This window comes from Lodderomyces elongisporus, chromosome 5 (assembly GCF_030384665.1).
Source record: "Lodderomyces elongisporus chromosome 5, complete sequence".
Classification (NCBI taxonomy): domain Eukaryota; kingdom Fungi; phylum Ascomycota; class Pichiomycetes; order Serinales; family Debaryomycetaceae; genus Lodderomyces; species Lodderomyces elongisporus.
In genome coordinates, this window is record NC_083677.1 from 428,709 (window position 1) to 446,944 (window position 18,236).

The 18,236-nt window shown below is 36.1% G+C and overlaps 9 protein-coding genes across 9 annotated transcripts; 4 read left to right on the plus strand and 5 right to left on the minus strand. All coding sequences in view use genetic code 12, as the record gives it.

The window, feature by feature from the left end:
• Positions 1-997: 997 nt before the first annotated feature.
• Positions 998-1,384, minus strand: PVL30_004039 (uncharacterized protein; the record flags this gene model as incomplete). The annotated part of the gene is made up of 1 exon (XM_001524293.1): positions 998-1,384. One exon carries the CDS (start codon positions 1,382-1,384, stop codon positions 998-1,000), a length of 387 nt encoding a protein of 128 aa, XP_001524343.1.
• A 449-nt stretch (positions 1,385-1,833) lies between these two features.
• Positions 1,834-2,829, minus strand: PVL30_004040 (uncharacterized protein; the record flags this gene model as incomplete). Its single annotated transcript, XM_001524294.2, has 1 exon — positions 1,834-2,829. One exon carries the CDS (start codon positions 2,827-2,829, stop codon positions 1,834-1,836), a length of 996 nt encoding a protein of 331 aa, XP_001524344.2.
• A 385-nt stretch (positions 2,830-3,214) lies between these two features.
• On the minus strand, positions 3,215-5,821 carry HOF1 (formin-binding protein; the record flags this gene model as incomplete). Its single annotated transcript, XM_001524295.2, has 1 exon — positions 3,215-5,821. The coding sequence occupies one exon, from the start codon at positions 5,819-5,821 to the stop codon at positions 3,215-3,217; it is 2,607 nt and encodes an 868-aa protein (XP_001524345.2).
• A 2,320-nt stretch (positions 5,822-8,141) lies between these two features.
• Positions 8,142-9,539, plus strand: RCH1 (LRR receptor-like serine/threonine-protein kinase RGI2; the record flags this gene model as incomplete). Its single annotated transcript, XM_001524296.2, has 1 exon — positions 8,142-9,539. One exon carries the CDS (start codon positions 8,142-8,144, stop codon positions 9,537-9,539), a length of 1,398 nt encoding a protein of 465 aa, XP_001524346.2.
• Positions 9,540-9,727: 188 nt separating this feature from the next.
• On the minus strand, positions 9,728-11,551 carry PEP7 (carboxypeptidase Y-deficient; the record flags this gene model as incomplete). The annotated part of the gene is made up of 1 exon (XM_001524297.2): positions 9,728-11,551. One exon carries the CDS (start codon positions 11,549-11,551, stop codon positions 9,728-9,730), a length of 1,824 nt encoding a protein of 607 aa, XP_001524347.2.
• A 462-nt stretch (positions 11,552-12,013) lies between these two features.
• Positions 12,014-13,183, minus strand: PTC7 (Protein phosphatase 2C 7; the record flags this gene model as incomplete). The annotated part of the gene is made up of 1 exon (XM_001524298.2): positions 12,014-13,183. One exon carries the CDS (start codon positions 13,181-13,183, stop codon positions 12,014-12,016), a length of 1,170 nt encoding a protein of 389 aa, XP_001524348.2.
• Positions 13,184-13,883: 700 nt separating this feature from the next.
• On the plus strand, positions 13,884-14,168 carry TIM11 (F1F0 ATP synthase subunit e, mitochondrial; the record flags this gene model as incomplete). Its single annotated transcript, XM_061119514.1, has 1 exon — positions 13,884-14,168. One exon carries the CDS (start codon positions 13,884-13,886, stop codon positions 14,166-14,168), a length of 285 nt encoding a protein of 94 aa, XP_060975497.1.
• Positions 14,169-15,134: 966 nt separating this feature from the next.
• PEX10 (peroxisome biogenesis factor 10) lies at positions 15,135-16,317 on the plus strand (the record flags this gene model as incomplete). The annotated part of the gene is made up of 2 exons (XM_001524299.2): positions 15,135-15,180; positions 15,365-16,317. The coding sequence occupies 2 exons, from the start codon at positions 15,135-15,137 to the stop codon at positions 16,315-16,317; spliced, it is 999 nt and encodes a 332-aa protein (XP_001524349.2).
• A 584-nt stretch (positions 16,318-16,901) lies between these two features.
• MNN10 (alpha-1,6-mannosyltransferase) lies at positions 16,902-17,933 on the plus strand (the record flags this gene model as incomplete). Its single annotated transcript, XM_001524300.2, has 1 exon — positions 16,902-17,933. The coding sequence occupies one exon, from the start codon at positions 16,902-16,904 to the stop codon at positions 17,931-17,933; it is 1,032 nt and encodes a 343-aa protein (XP_001524350.2).
• Between the last annotated feature and the right edge of the window lie 303 nt (positions 17,934-18,236).

Sequence of the window (18,236 nt, forward strand, 5' to 3'; positions counted from 1 at the left end):
TTTCCAATGTCTGTGCTTCTACATTCGTAACCATAAACAAGTGTTTGGAAGTTTATATTAATATCGGTTAATATGTCAAATTTTATTTTGTTCTTTGGTAACTGAATTGTAAATAGTTGTGCACACTTTAATGTTTATCAAGGAGATTAAATGGAGAGATCTAGTCCGTATCTTTGGTATAACCCAACTGATGCTGTTGTTGCCTTGAGCAATACTTAAAATGGATGAAACGTAATTCTTGCGTATTAAACTGCTTGCTTATAGTAAATATCAAAACTTATCAACCACCAACGTTTTTGCATAGAGCTGGAAAGTGGTAAAGCCTTTATTTCATCTTTCTCAAGTATAATGTACTTGCTTATACCACTATAGGTGGTAATAACAATATTGCCAACATTATCTACTACGTCCTTACAAATACCGAATAAAAATAACCACTTATAATCTTTACAACCCCAAAATTGAGTCTATCAACTATAACCACTACTTCGAGAACACCAAAGTCAAGAACAGCTTTTTTTTCTTTCCTTCACACCCCTTCCTTTACATGAAGAAATAAAAGAAATATATATAAAATGAAAAGAAAGAAAACAAATTACAGAGTGCAATTGCCAACTCTCTACAAAACAAATATTTCGAACAATACCTTTTATCAACAAGGCGTATCCGTAATCTTCTTGTACAAAAGTTTCTCTCCAAATCTGAAAGCTGACTTCTTCAATATATCAATGTAATAAACACAACTTGACTATCCCACTTGCATCTTTTCTCACATTGTCAAATTTACAACTCGATTGCTGCACCGCGTCCCATCCTTCCACAATCACACGTACAAAACACACAATAATCGCCTTTCTATAACCACCTATCCTTTGCAGTTTCCGCCATCTTCACCAACTTCTCTAAAATCTTGATCTTTCCTTTGTTTTGTTTTCTTTCTAGTTTTTTGTTTTCTTGTATTTTTTGTATTTTTTGTATTTTTCAATTTTAATTTTTACTAATCTTCACCTGCATTCTCTGCAGCAGCTTCACTTCCAGCTTGAGCTTCTTTGCCATCCTCTTTTTCACTCTTTTTCTCGTTAACCTTTCCAATATCGATTTTTGGTTTCTTTTTGTTACTTGCACCCGCGTCATTATCTCCACTATTCAACTTATCCAAAGCATTCTGGATCTTATTGTGAGCTTTGATCAATTCAATATAAGTGTCTTCAGTTAGCGAAATCCCCTTCTGTGACGGATTGCGTTTGCCTTTAGCGTCAGTCCAGTACTCACGAATGTCAACCAAGTTGATATTCTTGAATCTCCGTACAGTGACTCGTTTCTTATTATCTAAAATAATTTCCGTCTCGTTTGCATCAGCTGAAAAAGGTCTCTTAGGTGCCATTATAGCGGTAATAATAGATGTAATAGTAGTAATGTAGTAGTATCGAGGATGTTATTGAATGTAAGAGAAGGAAATCTTGCCTCAACGTGTATACGCATTATTTCAACAAATTTGTGTGTGTGATGGACGCGCCACGATCCGATCTTGCGCCGCGAAAGATACCATATGCTTCCCTTACAAACGCAACCATATATAAATTACCTACATATATACATATACATATATATATGTACGTACGTAAATTTTACTTGCCTTTCCCAAAAACATTACTTTCCTTCTCGGTATCATTCTATTATATCTATAAACTAGAGCACAAATTAAAAAAGACAATTTTTTTAAATAGCACAATTTTCTTTTCACTTTTCAACCATTAGATTTTCAAAATACTTTTTTTTTTAATTCTTTTTTTTTTAAAAAAAAAAAATTCTTTTGGACATATTTAGCTTGCTTTAATGGAACCCACTGGGCCATGTTTCATTCATGTGCTTACCCAAATCATGCTGCACCTTGTCAATCAACTTCTTATCCTCAGAGGTCAACCCTGTTTTTTGTAAATTTTCATAAACATCAATTGCTAAATTAAGCTCCTCGACGTTTGAGACTCCCAAAACAATACTCTCTTTATACTTGATCAACCACTCAGCAATTGCATATTTTGTAGCCAATTCTGCCAACTCGACACCATCATTTTTTTCATCTTTCGACTTTAACTCCGAAGCAATTTCGTAAACTCGTTGCTTCAACTCGCTCGATGCCGGGTGGAAATCATGAGTCTTGGCTGATCGCAATAGGGACATGGACAAAATCGAACCATTAAGTACTTTCCTGACTCCAGCCTCTGATTTGAATCGTTCATAATAGTCAAACAAGATCCTATTTTGAAGACAGCCATTACTATACGATAACACGGCATCCAATGGTTCCCCATTGTTAACCTCCTTCCATTTTAATGCTATATCAAGAAGAAAAGAAACAGGGTACCCAGAAACACCTATATTTCGAACTTTGCCTTCTTTTTTCAACTCTTGCAATTCTCTCAATGCATCTATTACCGCTTGCGCAGTTTGGAATTCAATGTCATGCATGTACACCAAGTCAAGGTAATCAGTATTCAATCGCTTTAAAGACCGATAAACGGATTGACGAACCAGTGCACGCGAATAATCAAACTCGTCAAGCTTAACACGTCCAGCCTTGGTGCAGATGTAGTAAGAGTCACGAGGATACCCGAGCTTGAGCAATGCCTCACCAAGAAGTTCCTCCAGTGGACCATAATAAGGTGACGTGTCAATGGCATTATACCCACAATCAAAAGCGCGTTTGAGAAGAGACTCAATAGGAAGTGCTTGTGGGTTAGAGCTGTATTGATAATTGAAGACTGCGCCACCAACAATTAATGGAGGAAGGTTATCAATTGAATATGGTTTACTAACGGCTCGAGTCATTATAAGTACATATAAATGTAACTTTAGTGGTTTTCACTGTTGTTATGGTTGTTGTTGTTGGTGCTGTTGTTGCTGTTTTTGCTGTTGTTTCTGCCACTGCTTTTTGGTGCTGCGTAAGCGGATTTAAAATAAACCAAAAAAAAATAAAAAAAAATAAAAAGGAAGAAAAAAAGATTAACCTATAAACATAAATCTGCAGCAAAAACTGTGAGATAGTATTACAAACAATATTACTAAGCGCGGTTTCCAATCACCAATTCAACACTTGTTTATCATCATATATGTAGTATTACAAGGAATTTGCTGTTGCCTATATATGTATAAAAAAAAGAATAAAAATTAAAAATTAAAAAGTTAAAAATAAAGCACCAGATGGTATTATATATTAGTGTTCAACTATGTAATTACCCGGAACCAATCCAATCATACCATTACAGTCGTCACAATTTGGCCCCAATTCACAAACAAACCAATTGTCTTCTTGCTTATGAATAATAAACATTTGCCAACCTTTGCGGAAATACAACTCCCCCTCTTCCTGCGGCTTGAAAGTGTACCGAGCAGTAGCAGTACTCACGTATGGTCTCTGATTGACTGGCGTGATTTTAATTGTTGGTTTGACGTTCTTCAGCTCAACGGTTTTCGATTTTAAGGGTGAATTATTTGGAGTTTGATAATACCTATTCTGTTTCTGTGCATATGGGTATTGTTGTGGCTTAGTAGTAAAGACATCGGGAGACGCACGTTTATTGGCAAAGCTCTCATTGACATTGTTGACACCATTATCACTGCCGCCAATATCAACCATAGATTTGGGTCGTCTAAAACTTATTGATTCGTAACGTTGCGCTACTTCATTATGATCATCTATATAGTCGGACTTGGGTCTGCGACTATAGGTACTTGTGACAATACTTTCTCTATCCCTCTCATGGCCTCTCTCGTAATTTCTCTCGCTGTTTCTTTCATGATTACCCTCATTCAGACCATTACCATTGCTTCGTATTGACCTTCTAAATTGGTTAACGTCGCCATTTCCACCAGCGTTCAAATCTTCTAAAGCTTTAGCAATAAAGTCGATTGAAAAGTCATTCACTATCGGCACTTTTGTCTTTGCATTTATCAGTTGTTGATCAATTGCATCATTTCTGGAATTTTGTGACCTTCTACCAAATTCATTAGTGGCTCTACGAGTAATTTGCTCCTGCATCTGTTGAAGTTGTTTCTCTCTTCTTCTTGGTGATGCCCAATTTCTCTCAGAGCTATAGTTGGACGATGTTCCACCACTATTTGAGAGTCTCTCGTCTTTTGAAAACACATCGTTATCTGGTACAGAACTTGAAGTGGACTGTGTCTTGTGAGATAACAAGTCAATGGGAGGTTTCCGGGCTGGAGTATGACTATTCTTTGGCGGCGAGAGTGTTTGCCTTGTAGCAGGAATATGTTGTTCAATTGGTTTTGTTTTTGCTGTTTGTGTTGGTGATGATATTGGTAGTGGTATTGGTATTGGTGTCATTGTTGGATTGGATGGGGTTGTTGTATTTGTTGTCATGGTTGCGTTGATTTGTTTTGTTGGTGAAAGGTCGGGAATAGCATTTCTTTGCTTATACGGCGAAGTATCAAAAATTGTATTTTTTGTTGGAGTCACAAAGTGATTTCTCTCATTAAAGTTTTTTTCATTCTCCAGTGGGTTGGTGAATTGTAAATCTACTTTTGGCAAATCTTTTAATGGTGAAGTAATATGGTGATAAAAAGGTGATTTCGGTGGACTGCCGCGACCTACTCCATTACTATGATTGTTATTACTAGTGGTAGTATTAGTATTAGTGTTGGTATTGTTGCTGCCATTAGCAATCATCTTCTCAGTACTTGGCCTTGCAGCCTGAGCCTTTAAAGTGAAATCATCTATTGGGTTGAACATTATGCTCTCTCCGTTATCACGACCATTCCGAGGTGGTTGCTGTAAATTCTTTGGCGGCAGCTGTTGTTTGCCTACTTGTTGTCTCTGCGAAAAGTTTGAATAAGTTCTTGTCAAGATTTCATCGTGGTTGGGGTTTCGCAGTCCCAGTATAGTATAGCCTATGGAAGGCTCTTCCGTGCCCGTCATGTATTCAACAAACTCGGGGTCATTATATATTTTGTTACCAGTGCCGTAATTATTGCTAAATTCCTGCACGTCGGGCTGAGGCTGTACGGCAGCAAAACTCGATCTAGCCAAATCTATTGATTGATCCACATCAACACAGAGAGTTGCAATATTATTGCAGTAATTAAAGCAGTTGATTTTGATCAATTGAACACGCTCAATCTCCAACTTGTAAAAATCATTGACTGATATGGACCAGTCTCTTTTGTAAATATCGTTGATTTCTTTAAACGCATTGATGGAGTATTGATAGTTATTCCGGGTCTGTGCGATGGAGCTGGAAAGTTTATTATATTTAAGCTGGTTTTTCTCCAATTCTTTACCCCAAGTTGTTTGCAATTGCAATTTCAACGACTTCATCAAGCCGCATTCCTCTTGGTATTTATTTTTATGCACATTTAGCTCTTTTAAAGTGTTGGCTCGTCGCAAAATGACTTTGCCCATATGATGACGAAGCTTGTCGACTTTTTGGATATACAATTGAGTGAAATGATGTAGCTTTTCGAGGTTTGCATCCTGCGTTGACTTGACAAATTTAACATTGTGATCTATCATGGTATCATTCTCCAAATGGAATTTGTCAAGCGACCGTTTGAGACTGCCAGTTTCATGAGTGCCCAATGGACATTTTGCCTGTAACTTTTCTAGTCGTTTAATATAGTCTTTTTCTATGCTTATCTTTTCTTGGTAAAAATTGATGACTTCATAAAGAGTTTTTATAGAGTCCTTTATTCGAATAGATATAATTTCAAAACTTTGTTCTGGAGAACTGCCCCAAAAGTTATTAACAAACTCTACGTAGCCCTCGACCGAGTTTGTTGTTGCTTCCGCTGCCGTTGTTCTCATGAAAACTAAATCAACTTATAGTTTTGTCTGTAGTTTCAAATGCTCTTTTATTGGCGGATTTGTATTTTGTACTCTTTGGCTAAAACGACTGCTTATTAGAAATTCAAGTTTAAAGATATTTTCGGTATTTGTTTTCCCTTTTTTCCTTTCTTCCTTGCTTTTCTCTTCTTTTTCTTTTCTTTTTCTGTTGTTTTCTATTTTTTTGGGGGGAGGTGGTTCTTTTTTTTTTCTTTCCTGGAGTAAATGTAGTTTCCAGATGTTGTTCTGGTTCCAAGTCTTGAGCTGTGTTTATATTTCCACCTTTTTCAGTAAAGATGCCGCAAAACCGTGAGTATGGGCACAACAAAAAATAAAAAATAAAAAATAAAAGTAAAAAAAAAAAAAAAAGAATGTGAGTTGAGAATGAAGGGGAAACGTAAAAACACTTTTATAAATTATGGTCCAATATATATATTGTGAGTAACAGATGTTAGCATAATCTATTGAATACTATCTTGGACATAGTTTAAACAAAACAAAAAACTTTCTTTTGTTGCTTTTCAACTTTGGGCATGGGCGTTTCAAAGTCGATTGGCCATGAAAAGAAGTTGTTAACTGGTTTAATCGTTGTCAGTTTGCTATCTAACGATATCCCCAAATTGATTGTTTTGCTACTACTAACTACTACCACTACTACTACCACTATTACTACCTGGAAGCAATAGTCTCGTAAATGTCGCTACCAAATTAGCTTTAATATTTTTCTTGTTTGGGATGCGGCTTCATTTAAGGTACTAATGCTAGTGAAGAAGAGGGGGGGGCAGGTTCTAAAAAAATGTAGTAAGCATTTACTTGAAAACCAACGACGACAAAAAGAGTGTATTAGATATGCCCTGAGTAATGTGTAGCGTACAAGTCTAAATATCTGTCAATTGAATCTAAAATTTCATTGGATAATAGAAGAATTTGAGGATTTTGTTGCAGACTAAGAAAACTATTTGACTCAAGATCAAAGCAAATTTTTATGCAATACAATTTTTTAAAAAAAAGGTTTTGCCTCTAATGTAAACCAACTGAGAGAATTGAAATCAAAAGTGCAAAACACATTCAATAAAATGTAATTCAACTTTATTTTTTAAAAAGTATTTGGAGTTGGAACTCTACATTAATCCATAATACCGTGCAACAGTATAAGCCCTTCCCATAGTTAGCACTTGTTCTTTTTTTCTCTCCTCTTTTCTCTTTCTCATTCTCTTTTTTCTAAAGCACTTAAAGTGTAATTATGTTTAGTCACGTGATAAACTCTCACAACATTTAGGAGAAAGATAAAATACCGACATTTTATTACAAGTTTTTTGAACAAACAAGATCCTCAACTAATTTAAAACGATCCGACTAAACTTTCAAGAGTAACAAGCTATAAAGCAAAAGCCGTTCCGATGTAGCATTGAATAAATTGGTTTTGTAGGAAGAAAGAAAAAGCTTTTCCTTCGTCAAGGCGCAGCGGAACCGGTAATTGTATATGTATGTTAAGTGTCTATGTGTGTTTATGATGAGTGGAGAGAGAAAAAAAAGTGGAGGGAACGAAAAATAATTAAAAAAATTAAAGAAAAAAATAAAATAGAGAAAATAGAGAGAGTGCCTGGGTTTTCAAATTTCGTATTTCTTATGGTCGGCCCGATATTGACAGTGTGTATATCGCCACACACGGATGTCAATACCAGAGTACTATTATGACACATTGAACACATAAACTTCAAGAATTGTTTCTATAGATGTTCACTAGCTAACAATCCTAAGTGACCTATGTTGCTGAAGACGGATCGAGGTTTCTTAACCTGACTTCATCATAGTAATATCTTGTGAGCTTCTCACCCTGAGCCACTCGGATGTTTTCCAGAAACTCTTTTTTTTATTTTTTATTTTTTTTTTTGCGTTTGAGTTTTTTATTCGATTGTTGCTGCAAAAGAAAAAACTAATTAAAAAAATTAAAAAAAAAAATTAAAAAATGATTAAGGCGCATCACTACTATCACCAAACAATGTGATTGTCCCACAAAAAAAAAAAACCAGTTTTAATCACTGTGTAAAATTATGAAATAATAGCCATACTCCCAACACTCCACTAATTAAGTAATTGATTAATCCACTTACTTACATATATATATATCCGACTACATCTACCTATAATCTTACCAAAAAAAATATATTCACATTTTCATATATACAAAGCGTTATTCTTATTTTCCTTCTTCTTTCATTCAAATCCCGTCGAATAAACTCAACAGTATCAAGCTATATGCACATGACGTAGGAGTCAGAACAGAATCTCACTAGTCAATATGAAAAAACTCCAGCTTCCCGATTCGGTAAAAAACAACAAGGTCTACATTTGGGTTAAGAAAATCCTTGATTTTCTCATTGGCCAATGGTTCTTCTGCCTTTTGGGTGTGTTTGTTGCACTTGCATATGAGTATCCCGAATTTGCCAAACAAGGCGGTATGATCCGAGCGGAATATTCGATTGGATATGGTGCAGTAGCAGTGATTTTCCTCATCAGTGGACTTTCTATGTCGTCCAAAGCACTTTTGATCAATGCATTGAATTGGAGGGCCCATTTTACAGTGCTCACTATGTCATTCTTAATTACAAGTTCCATAATATACGGTATTGTCTCCGGCATCAGAGCTAGTCATGACGGACAAATCGATGACTGGTTACTAGTGGGAATGATTGTCACACATGCATGTCCCACAACGGTGAGCTCCAACGTGGTGATGACTAAGCAAGCAGATGGAAATGATATTTTGACACTATGTGAAGTTACCGTGGGTAACATTTTGGGTGCATTCATCACCCCGGCATTATTGCAAATGTACATGACTGGAGTTTGGGATTTTGGTAATCCATCACATCAACCTTCGGGAGAAAACTCTATTGGAGATTTGTACAAGGAAACAATGAAACAATTGGGACTAAGCGTATTTGTTCCATTATTTGTTGGGCAGGTTATCCAAAACGTGTTTCCCAAGCAAACGAAATGGACATGCACCACCTTCAAATTGAATAAAGTTGGTTCCTTCATGTTGTTGTTGATTATGTTTCAATCTTTCTCAACAGCATTTGCCCAACATGCATTCACTTCCGTCAGCCATGTCTCAATCATCTTTCTTGTTTTCTTCAACATTGGAATTTACTTATTCTTTACCATTCTTACCTTCATATACTCCAGACCATATTTTGTAAGGCGATGGTTTTGGGAGTACCCAAACGAGCAATCGAGTTGGCTCTACAAATGGTCATATAAACTTTTGAACCCTTTTTATTATAACAAGAAGGATACCGTGGCAATTATGCTTTGCGGGCCGGCAAAAACTGCGGCATTAGGTGTTTCTTTAGTTTCCTCGCAATATGGGTCGAATAATCCCAATTTGGGTATTCTCCTAGTTCCCTTGGTTTTATACCAAGCAGAACAAGTTATGACGGCAAATTTTCTTACTGGAATAATGAAAAAATGGATTCATTACGACGACGAAAAGAAGAACGAAAGTGACGATGAAAATCAATTGAGTCATAGGAATACGCGTGAAGAAGATGAGGAGATTTCCCAGGAAGAAGAAGAACTACAAAGAGAAGAAAATAATTTGACCGAGGGGACTGAGGAAACAGAACAAACCTCGAGTTCCGGGAGTCGAGAAGTTGAATCTTTTTCCATGCACTCACAGCCAATTAAAGCATAAGATATTGCAGAAAGCAAGAAACGAGAAGCGAGAAGCAAGAAGCAAAACAAAACGAAACAAAACGAAAGAAAAGAACTAAAAAATTAAAAGAGCAAATCTCCAACCAGTCATAGATAATAGAAAATTTTATAGTGCAGATTCAGACGATATCCGAAAGATATTTATTTATTCACTTCTTTAATATAGCTTTAGAAGCCAAACTCGCCTAGTTCATTCTCTACCTGTTTAATTGTGTCCAAGATTTCATCTTTATTGGTGATCAAAGTGTTTAGTTCATCAAATTGTCTATTCCTAGTGAATTCTTGTATTTGATTCTCAATCAAAAACTTTTGTTCATTCAAAACCATTAATTGCTCTCTAAGTTCTCTAATTTGTTTCTTGGTCAAACGCGGAACCGGCGTTTCTTCTTTTTCTGGCAGTGCTTGTTCAATTTTAGGACGACGCTCTTCCTGGATGGCTTTGAATTTAATAATATTATTTTGTAGAAAAGTACCAACGCTTTGATACATATTCAACAAGACACGTTCAAAATTTAGGTATTCTTGTTGTATCAATAGTTTATCATTGTCCTTGAAAAAAAACTTTTTTTTAAACTGAATTACTAGATTCTCAAATTCTTTAAGGTATAACATCAACTTGTGTCCCGTTTTCATTTCATCTTCTCCATCAGAGCCAGTCCCTCCTACTTTTGTAATTCCACTGCGGGATCCAAATTCATATTGGTGCATCATTTGCTCAATAAGACCCTTTTGTAAGAGCATGCCGTCATACATTCGAAAAATCTCTTCGCCTTCGACATCTGTTCCCCCTATTGTGCTAGCACTTCCAATTTGACCACGGTGCACTCGTTTCCAATCATGTAAGACTGCATTCTTGCAATTTACACAACATCGAAATCTCAACTCTTGATCAATCTCACTCCAATGTTTTCGAACCTGGCTTGAATAATTCAAATTTGGTAATTTTTCAAGAAATGCCACTAACGGAACGTATAATGAACAGTTTTTCCTAACACCAGAAGAGTCGTCACATACCACCTCACCACAAAGTCGACAATGATGTTTTCTTATAATGAAATTAAACTTTGTAAAACAAATGGTGCAATTAGTTGCATTGTCGTCTGGAACCCAATTATCAGCCCCAATGATACTCATTTCATCGTTACTAACTGGTTTAAAAAATGAAAATATACCGTTGCTGGTACTATTAATTTTTCCCAAACCTTCCAAATTTCCTTTTTTTCCTCCTTTTGCTCTCTTCAGTAAGCTTTTATCTACCATTAGATTAGTCAATTTGATGAAGTTACGCTGCACTTTTGTTTCGTGCAACTCTCTTTGATCAACGTGTTCTTGTCTCTTTTGTTTAAAATCCAACGTCACGTCTACAAAATTAACCTCAGTTTTTCGTCTTTCCATATAACAAAGTTCACAACACCGGCACCATATACCATGTGCAGAGGTATCAAATTGAGGCTTGGTTTCACCATGTTGCGGATCGGGATTTCGGAGCTTGACTCGATAATGTGTATGTTCATTGCAATATAACTCACCACATTTGCGGCAATTGACAATGCCATTCTTGACATTTAGTTTTTTACCGCATATCTTGCACCTTGGATCAGAAACTGAAGACTGCTGCTTCCAATGTGAAGTGATTATATGTGCCGATAATGACGAGGAAGTGGTTCGTGACTTAGCTGATGCTCGCGACACCCTTGACACTCCTGACACTCCTGAGACTCCTGATGCTTCAGATAATTCGGTTGAAACTGCAGGTGATTCTGACCTCGATCCAGAAGTGGGACTCGAGGATCGACTTCTTTGAATGTCACCGATACTAAAACCATGTTCAGAAAAAACAATTTTGTTTATTTTCTTAGCTGGAGTATTTCGCCTAGGGGAGGGCGTTTTCGAATTTGAGGTTGATGATACTGATGAAGTTACGGCTGTTGCTGATAATGCGGGTGTAGCGGAATCACGTTTGGAGTTGGAATTACTAATATTATCTGACATTATAATAACTTACTTTATTTCCTTATAATGAACCATTGTTGGCTTTGCTGCAGTAGTTTAATTGAATAACAGATGGGTATAAAGTTCCTAAAATTTTGTTTTTTTTTTTAAAAAAAAAGAAAGAAGATAAAAAAAAATGGAGATTAATAAGGAACTAAGCAATAAGGAATGGAGGTTGTTTTCAACTCTATGTTCAGGAATGGTGATTATGAATGTGTTTTTATACAAGACCATAACGTGCATTTGCCTGCATTTCAACACTTGACGCCGCACAAATTGTGGACTTTATATCAGGTGCGTAGCTCAAGTTCTAGTTTTTTTTTAAAAATTTAGCATTTTACATTTTTACTTCACATTGCTTTGACAGAAAACACAATAAAAAACGAAATAAAAAACATTTAGCTCATCATTGATCTTATTTTAAAAGTAAAAAAAAATTATGTGTACTACCTTATTCTAATTCTATAATACTTTTACGAGAACAACAGTTATATCATCTTCCTTACCACCGAGATATTTTTGTCCCGTTATTCTTGATAATTCTTGCGCAAATGCACTAGGGAAATTACTATCCTTGCTCACTTTAACGACCTCCTTGACAAACTTGTTAGTCACCACATCCAATTTTGCATCTTTATCGGCTCTATCTTCCAAATTGTCTTTTAAAAATATCTCGATATCTTGAGGGACAACATTATCGGTGACACCATCAGTAGCAAACATGACGATATCATTTTTTTGCAAGTTCCATGTATATTCATCAGCCATCAGTGGACTATCAATGATGTATCTTCTGCCTTCCAACTCGGCTTGCTTCAAGATATGCTGCGGAATCTTAGCTAATTGATATGGAGTATTGAAATTGTGAGTTTGAAAATTTGTCTCGTGAATCAATTTGTAATCTCTAAACAAGCCGCACCACGAATCACCAAGATTAGCGACTTTTAATTTCTTGTCTGGTGTGAAGATACCCAAGCAAGCAGTAGTGCCTCCAATCTCTACTTTTTCCGAAAATGTAACGTCTCTAAATGCTTCTACTAGTAAGTCCTTTGGTGTTATAGAGTTTTGAGTATCGTATTCTTTTTCAAAGGCATACTTAATGCTGGCACAAAGTTCTCTTGAGATTGCCGAGGAGTCGTAGCCAGCTTCTGACCATCCACCTACTCCATCTGCAACACCTACTGCAATGGATCCATCTTTTGTTTGGTTGGAAACAAATAAATTATCTTCACCTGAAGGAGAGTTTAATGCTGGTACTTCTCTATTTCTTTTCTTGAACAAGTTTGTGCTGGGTTTCCTATCTTTTGGCTGGTATGCAACTGCTACATTGTAGTGTGTGAACGTTGTTAGTGCTGTGTCGTAGTTTAAGGAAGCCGTGGATGATGTAGCAGGCGGGACACTCGCATTTGCAGATTGGGCTGAGGTGCTGCTATAAGATTTGCTACTACTCCAAGATGAAGATGAGCTTGAACCAGATCCCGAACTGGAACCGGAGCTGGCACTTGAACTAGAGCCTGACCCAGAGCCAGAGCCAGAGCCAAAGAAAAACGATCGAGATGATGTGGTTACCGATGTCTTAAATAGGCTCTGTGCTAATGGTACTGATTTTTTATTGATGATTGATAAAAGCATTGAGATTATTAATATTATACAGGATACTTGAAAGAACCTTTGTAACACTGCCATCCACAAATAAGTCGGAAGGGTTGTAAATGTATGTTGTAGTTGTAGTTGTAGTTGTCGTTGTAGTTGTCGTTGTAGTTGTCGTTGTAGTTGTAGTTGTAGTTGTGGCTTTAGTAGCAGTAACAGTGGCAGTAGCAGAAGTAGTAATAAGAAACTTCAATAATAAATGTACATGTACATATATATTTATATATATTTATATATATAATATACAGAATTAGTCTATTAAATATATGAGATCAGCATTCAATTCCTCAGTATTTCATACATCTCTCAAGCTAGCGGACTTATAAGTTCACTGGCACGTGACATAAACATGCAATTGCTACCAATCGCATTAGCCGACTCCCCAATCAGTGAGTTGTTCTCTTGGTCAAATGTGCGACATTATTTCAATTCATGACATTTTATTATGCGACATCCGCGCAATGAAAAATTCAAAAAAAAAAAAAAAAGAAAATTAAAAATTGAAAAAGAAGAAGACAAGACAAAAATTGACAATAGTCAAAAATCTTTTCCAATAGAAAACGGCAGAGAAGTGGAAATATAGAAGAACCTGCAAAACGATAAATATTCGAAAAAGTATATATATATATACATACACATCTTTTGAACACCAACTTTGAACTCCACACCACGCACAAGCATAATGTCCGCAACAGTCAATGTATTGAGGTACTCAGCCTTAGGTTTAGGTGTTGTTTACGGTGCATACCACAGATTCTCACTCGAATCAGCTTTTGCTAAGCAACAAGCAGCAGCACAATGGAAGAAAGAAGAGAAATTGATTGCCGAGGCTAAATCTATATACCAAAAGATCAACACTCCTCCAAAACAAGAAACACCAAAGAGCCAAGCTGGCTCTATCAATTGGGAGGATCCAAACTTGGACTTTGGCGCTGTTTTGGAATCATTGATTGCTAAATTGGATTAAATGCAGAGAATCATTGTTCATCGATGAATGGAGAACAAAAGTAATAATGACGAAAGCAAAAGCAGAAGCAAAAGGAAATGCAAAAGGAAAATGAAATGGAAAAGGAACAAGAGAAAAGAAATAGGAAACAGAGGCATCAAAAGAAAGGTGATTGTTATAAAGTTCTTTAATAGGCTAGACATGCCTATGAATGTACTTCTCTCCTGTTTTTTTGTTTTCTGTATTTTGTTTTGTTACTTGCTTGTTTTGTTACTTGCTTGTTTTGTTACTTGCTTGTTTTGTTACTTGCTTGTTTTGTTTACTTGTTTGTTTACTTGTTTGTTTACTTGTTTACTTTTGTTTTGTTTTGTTTTGTTTTGTTCTACATCGATTTGAATTTCAATTTACATAGCATGGTTTGGAGGGATGGAAGAAGTAAAAACACGAAGGATTTATTTAATATAGTTATCTTAAGCGTTGACTATGCTCAAAAATATTAATAAACATATTCTTCTTCAGTTGTAAAACAAAATACTTGAAAAGTATCTAATGTAGTTGTTTTTTTCTTCAACTCTTTAGGAGAGCAAAAGAAAAAAAAAAGTATGATCCATATCAAAGACTTGTTGAAGTGAAAAACTTTGGCCGGAAAGAAGTTGACAATTGTAAATATACAGATTTGAGTTTCTTTGCGTGTTCCAAGCTCTGTTTGAAAAATTTTGGGTATTATGCCTCAATAGTGTCAGGTGTTAATGCTCGCAGTATATTTAGCTCGGTTGAACTGTGCCAGAAAAAAATATGTAGTGTGGAGAAATTGGTGAAACACAAATTTAGCCACCAGGACTCTCCTCCCATAACCAAAAGAAAACAGAGTTTAACAAAACTGAACATATTCGAACAGATTTAAACGAATCTAAACAAGACTAAACAAGACTAAACAAAGCCAATAAAAACTAATATACCTCCTCATACACAATCTATCCACTAGCAATGTCTTCAGAACGACGTTTGCCATTTGCAGATGCTGCCACTATAGGTATGTTAGGACTCATGGGTTCTGTCCCCTCCCCCTCCCTTTCTTTTTCTATATCTTATCACCCTTTCAATCTAATTTCATTTTATGTCATTTTATTCTACTTTCACTCAATACTTTCACTATCTTAAATCATCATCTTAGCTATTTTCTTTTTCCATACTAACTAAAACCATCAACTAAATAGTAAGGGCGCATCAAAAGGATGTTTATTTTGAATCATCGTATCGCTCGCAACTACAGGATATCCTCCAAATCTTCAAGGGCCAAAGGTTTATTAATGAATTCCCTCAGGAGATTACTGTACTTTCGAAAGCATTGTATTTGGCACTAACGACATTGATTGGCGCAAGAACACTTGGTGAAGAGTATGTGGACTTGATATATGTTAATAAAACTGGACGGAAACTCCCGAAACTTTTGCCTAGATTGGGATTTTTGATATCTTATGCATTGGCACCATATCTCATTAATAAATTCGTCAAGTATTTGCGGACAAAGAGAGAGAAGCGAGAATTGGAAGGAGATCAAAGTAAAGATAGTTGGCTCGTCAAGTTCTTTTCCAACTACTATGAAGTTCTTGACACGATGATCAATATCCACATTGCAGTTTTTTACTTCAAAGGTGAATTCTACTCCATCTCAAAACGACTATTTGGCCTTCGCTATGCTTACGGGCATCACAAGGAACCAGAGAAGATGCAAAGAGGGAACTATTCCTTGCTTGGAGGATTAATTATTATACAATTTGCCGTTAAATTATTGATGAATTTAAAGGAGTTCAACGAGGAATACGTAAAGAAGCACAGTAAAAGAAAAGAAGATGATGAAAAGTCCTCACAACAGACTAATTCTATAGAGGATGAAGCAAAAGTGCACAGTATTACTGAGTTGAGCACGTTAAGTGACAACTTTGATACAACTCTATTAATTGACCTTGCCGATGAAAAACAGTTACCCTATTTGCAAGACACTGCAAGGAATTGTATGTTGTGTTTGTCGCCTATGGTATCTCCAAGTGCAGCCAACTGTGGACATTTGTATTGTTGGGATTGTATTGTGGATTGGATTAGAGAAAATCCAGAATGTCCATTATGTAGACAACAATGTTTAGAACAGCATCTACTTCCTTTGAGATAGTAATAAACACGCAATGGGTTTTCATCAAATCTAAAATGATGTTCGTGATGGCGGTGTGGGTTAAGAAAGAAATAATGATAATAATAATAAAAAGACAGGAAAATTAATTGGAGGAATTAACACGGTAAGTAGGCTCTTTTATTTATATATATATTTATATATATATATTTATATATATATCTCAAGACAGTTATTTTCAGTCTCAGTCTTTGCGCTATTGTTTTTCGCATTGCAAAACAAACATTTGAGCAAAGGACAATCAAAACAATTGTCGCGCAGACTGCAGACTAAAGACTCGAAAATTATTTACATTGTGAACGTGAATCTCACACAACTTTCTATACTTCTCTCAGAAATCCTTTTTCTTTCCCACTTAGCTTTTCAGGTACCCACTTATTATTTTTTCCCCCCCCCCCCCCCCCCCCCCAAAAAAAAACCTTGGATATTGAAATAAAAGAAAGTGTTTAGCTCTGAAATCGGCTGTTGTGGATTTCTGTTTGCTTGGAAATTCTTTCATTCTTTCGTTCTTTCGATCTTTCATTCTTTGTTTGTTTGTTTTTTTTATTTTTTTTTTCCTGCTAAGCATGAGCGGGTCTTATTCATTACCCTATAGCAGTGATCTGGGTGTTTCTCCTCCTCATGATTTGCTGAAACCATTTAAACCCCAGCAGAAACTGTCATCCTTGGATACGGGACTTCATTTTGTCAATAGACACAAGAAGATAGTGCTAGCGTTTATCACTTTAATCTGTCTATCATTGTTCACTGATATTCCATATGTTCCACACTTTAAATCCACATCTCCCAAAGTGGTCATTATCCTAGCTGCCAATGAAGGTGGTGGTGTTTTGAAATGGAAGTCACCACAAGAGTGGTCGGTGGAAAGATCATCAATTGCTAATAAGAAGCATTATGCCAAGCAGCACGGGTATGGTCTCACCATTAAAGATATGACCATCAAGAAGAGATATTCACACGAATGGAGAGAAAGCTGGGAAAAAGTTGACATCCTCAAACAAACAATGAGACAATTTCCACAAACCGAGTGGTTCTGGTGGTTGGACTTGCATACTTATATAATGGATCCGCTGATTTCACTTGAAGAACACTTTTTGAACAATTTGGATAATGCTACGTATAGAACATTGGAGCAGTTCAACCCTTTGGGCTTGCCCACTGATATTCCTTATGTCGACTATAAGCAACCAATAGACATGATTATTACGCAAGATTGTGGTGGATTCAATCTTGGTTCATTTTTGGTACGAAGGTCATCTTGGTCTGAGATGTTGTTGGATATATGGTGGGATCCAGCAATGTATGAACAAATGCACATGCAGTGGGAGCACAAGGAACAGGACGCACTAGAAACATTGTACTCAACCCAAGCATGGATCAGAGAGAGAATTGGGTTCTTACCATTACGAAAGATCAATGCATTCCCACCTGGCGCATGTGCAGATAAAGCAGATGACCCGCAATATTTTTTCAAGGACCATGATTTTGTTATCAATATGGCTGGCTGTGAATGGGGAAGAGATTGCTGGGGAGAGATGGAACACTACAAGGCATTATCAAAGAAACTACGTAAATCATGGTGGAAATTTTGGCAGTGATTTCTTGAATTATTTGACTACTTTTTTTTTTTCCTGCTGAGTCGATGTTATTACAGGAGAGGAAATATATAACCTGTAGAATAGTCTTTTTGTTTTTACGAATTCTATTTGAATAGATAGCATCTGTAGTATTGGCTTTTTTGCATTGTTGCACTAGTTTAATATGTATTTCTTTTTTCTTATTAGCTGTCTCCGCAATAAGGTACTACTATGATGTTACTGTGTAGTGTATGATTTATGATGTTTCGAATCCTTTTTTCTTCTTTAATTCATTTATTTGTTTTTCAATAGTAGTGATTATAG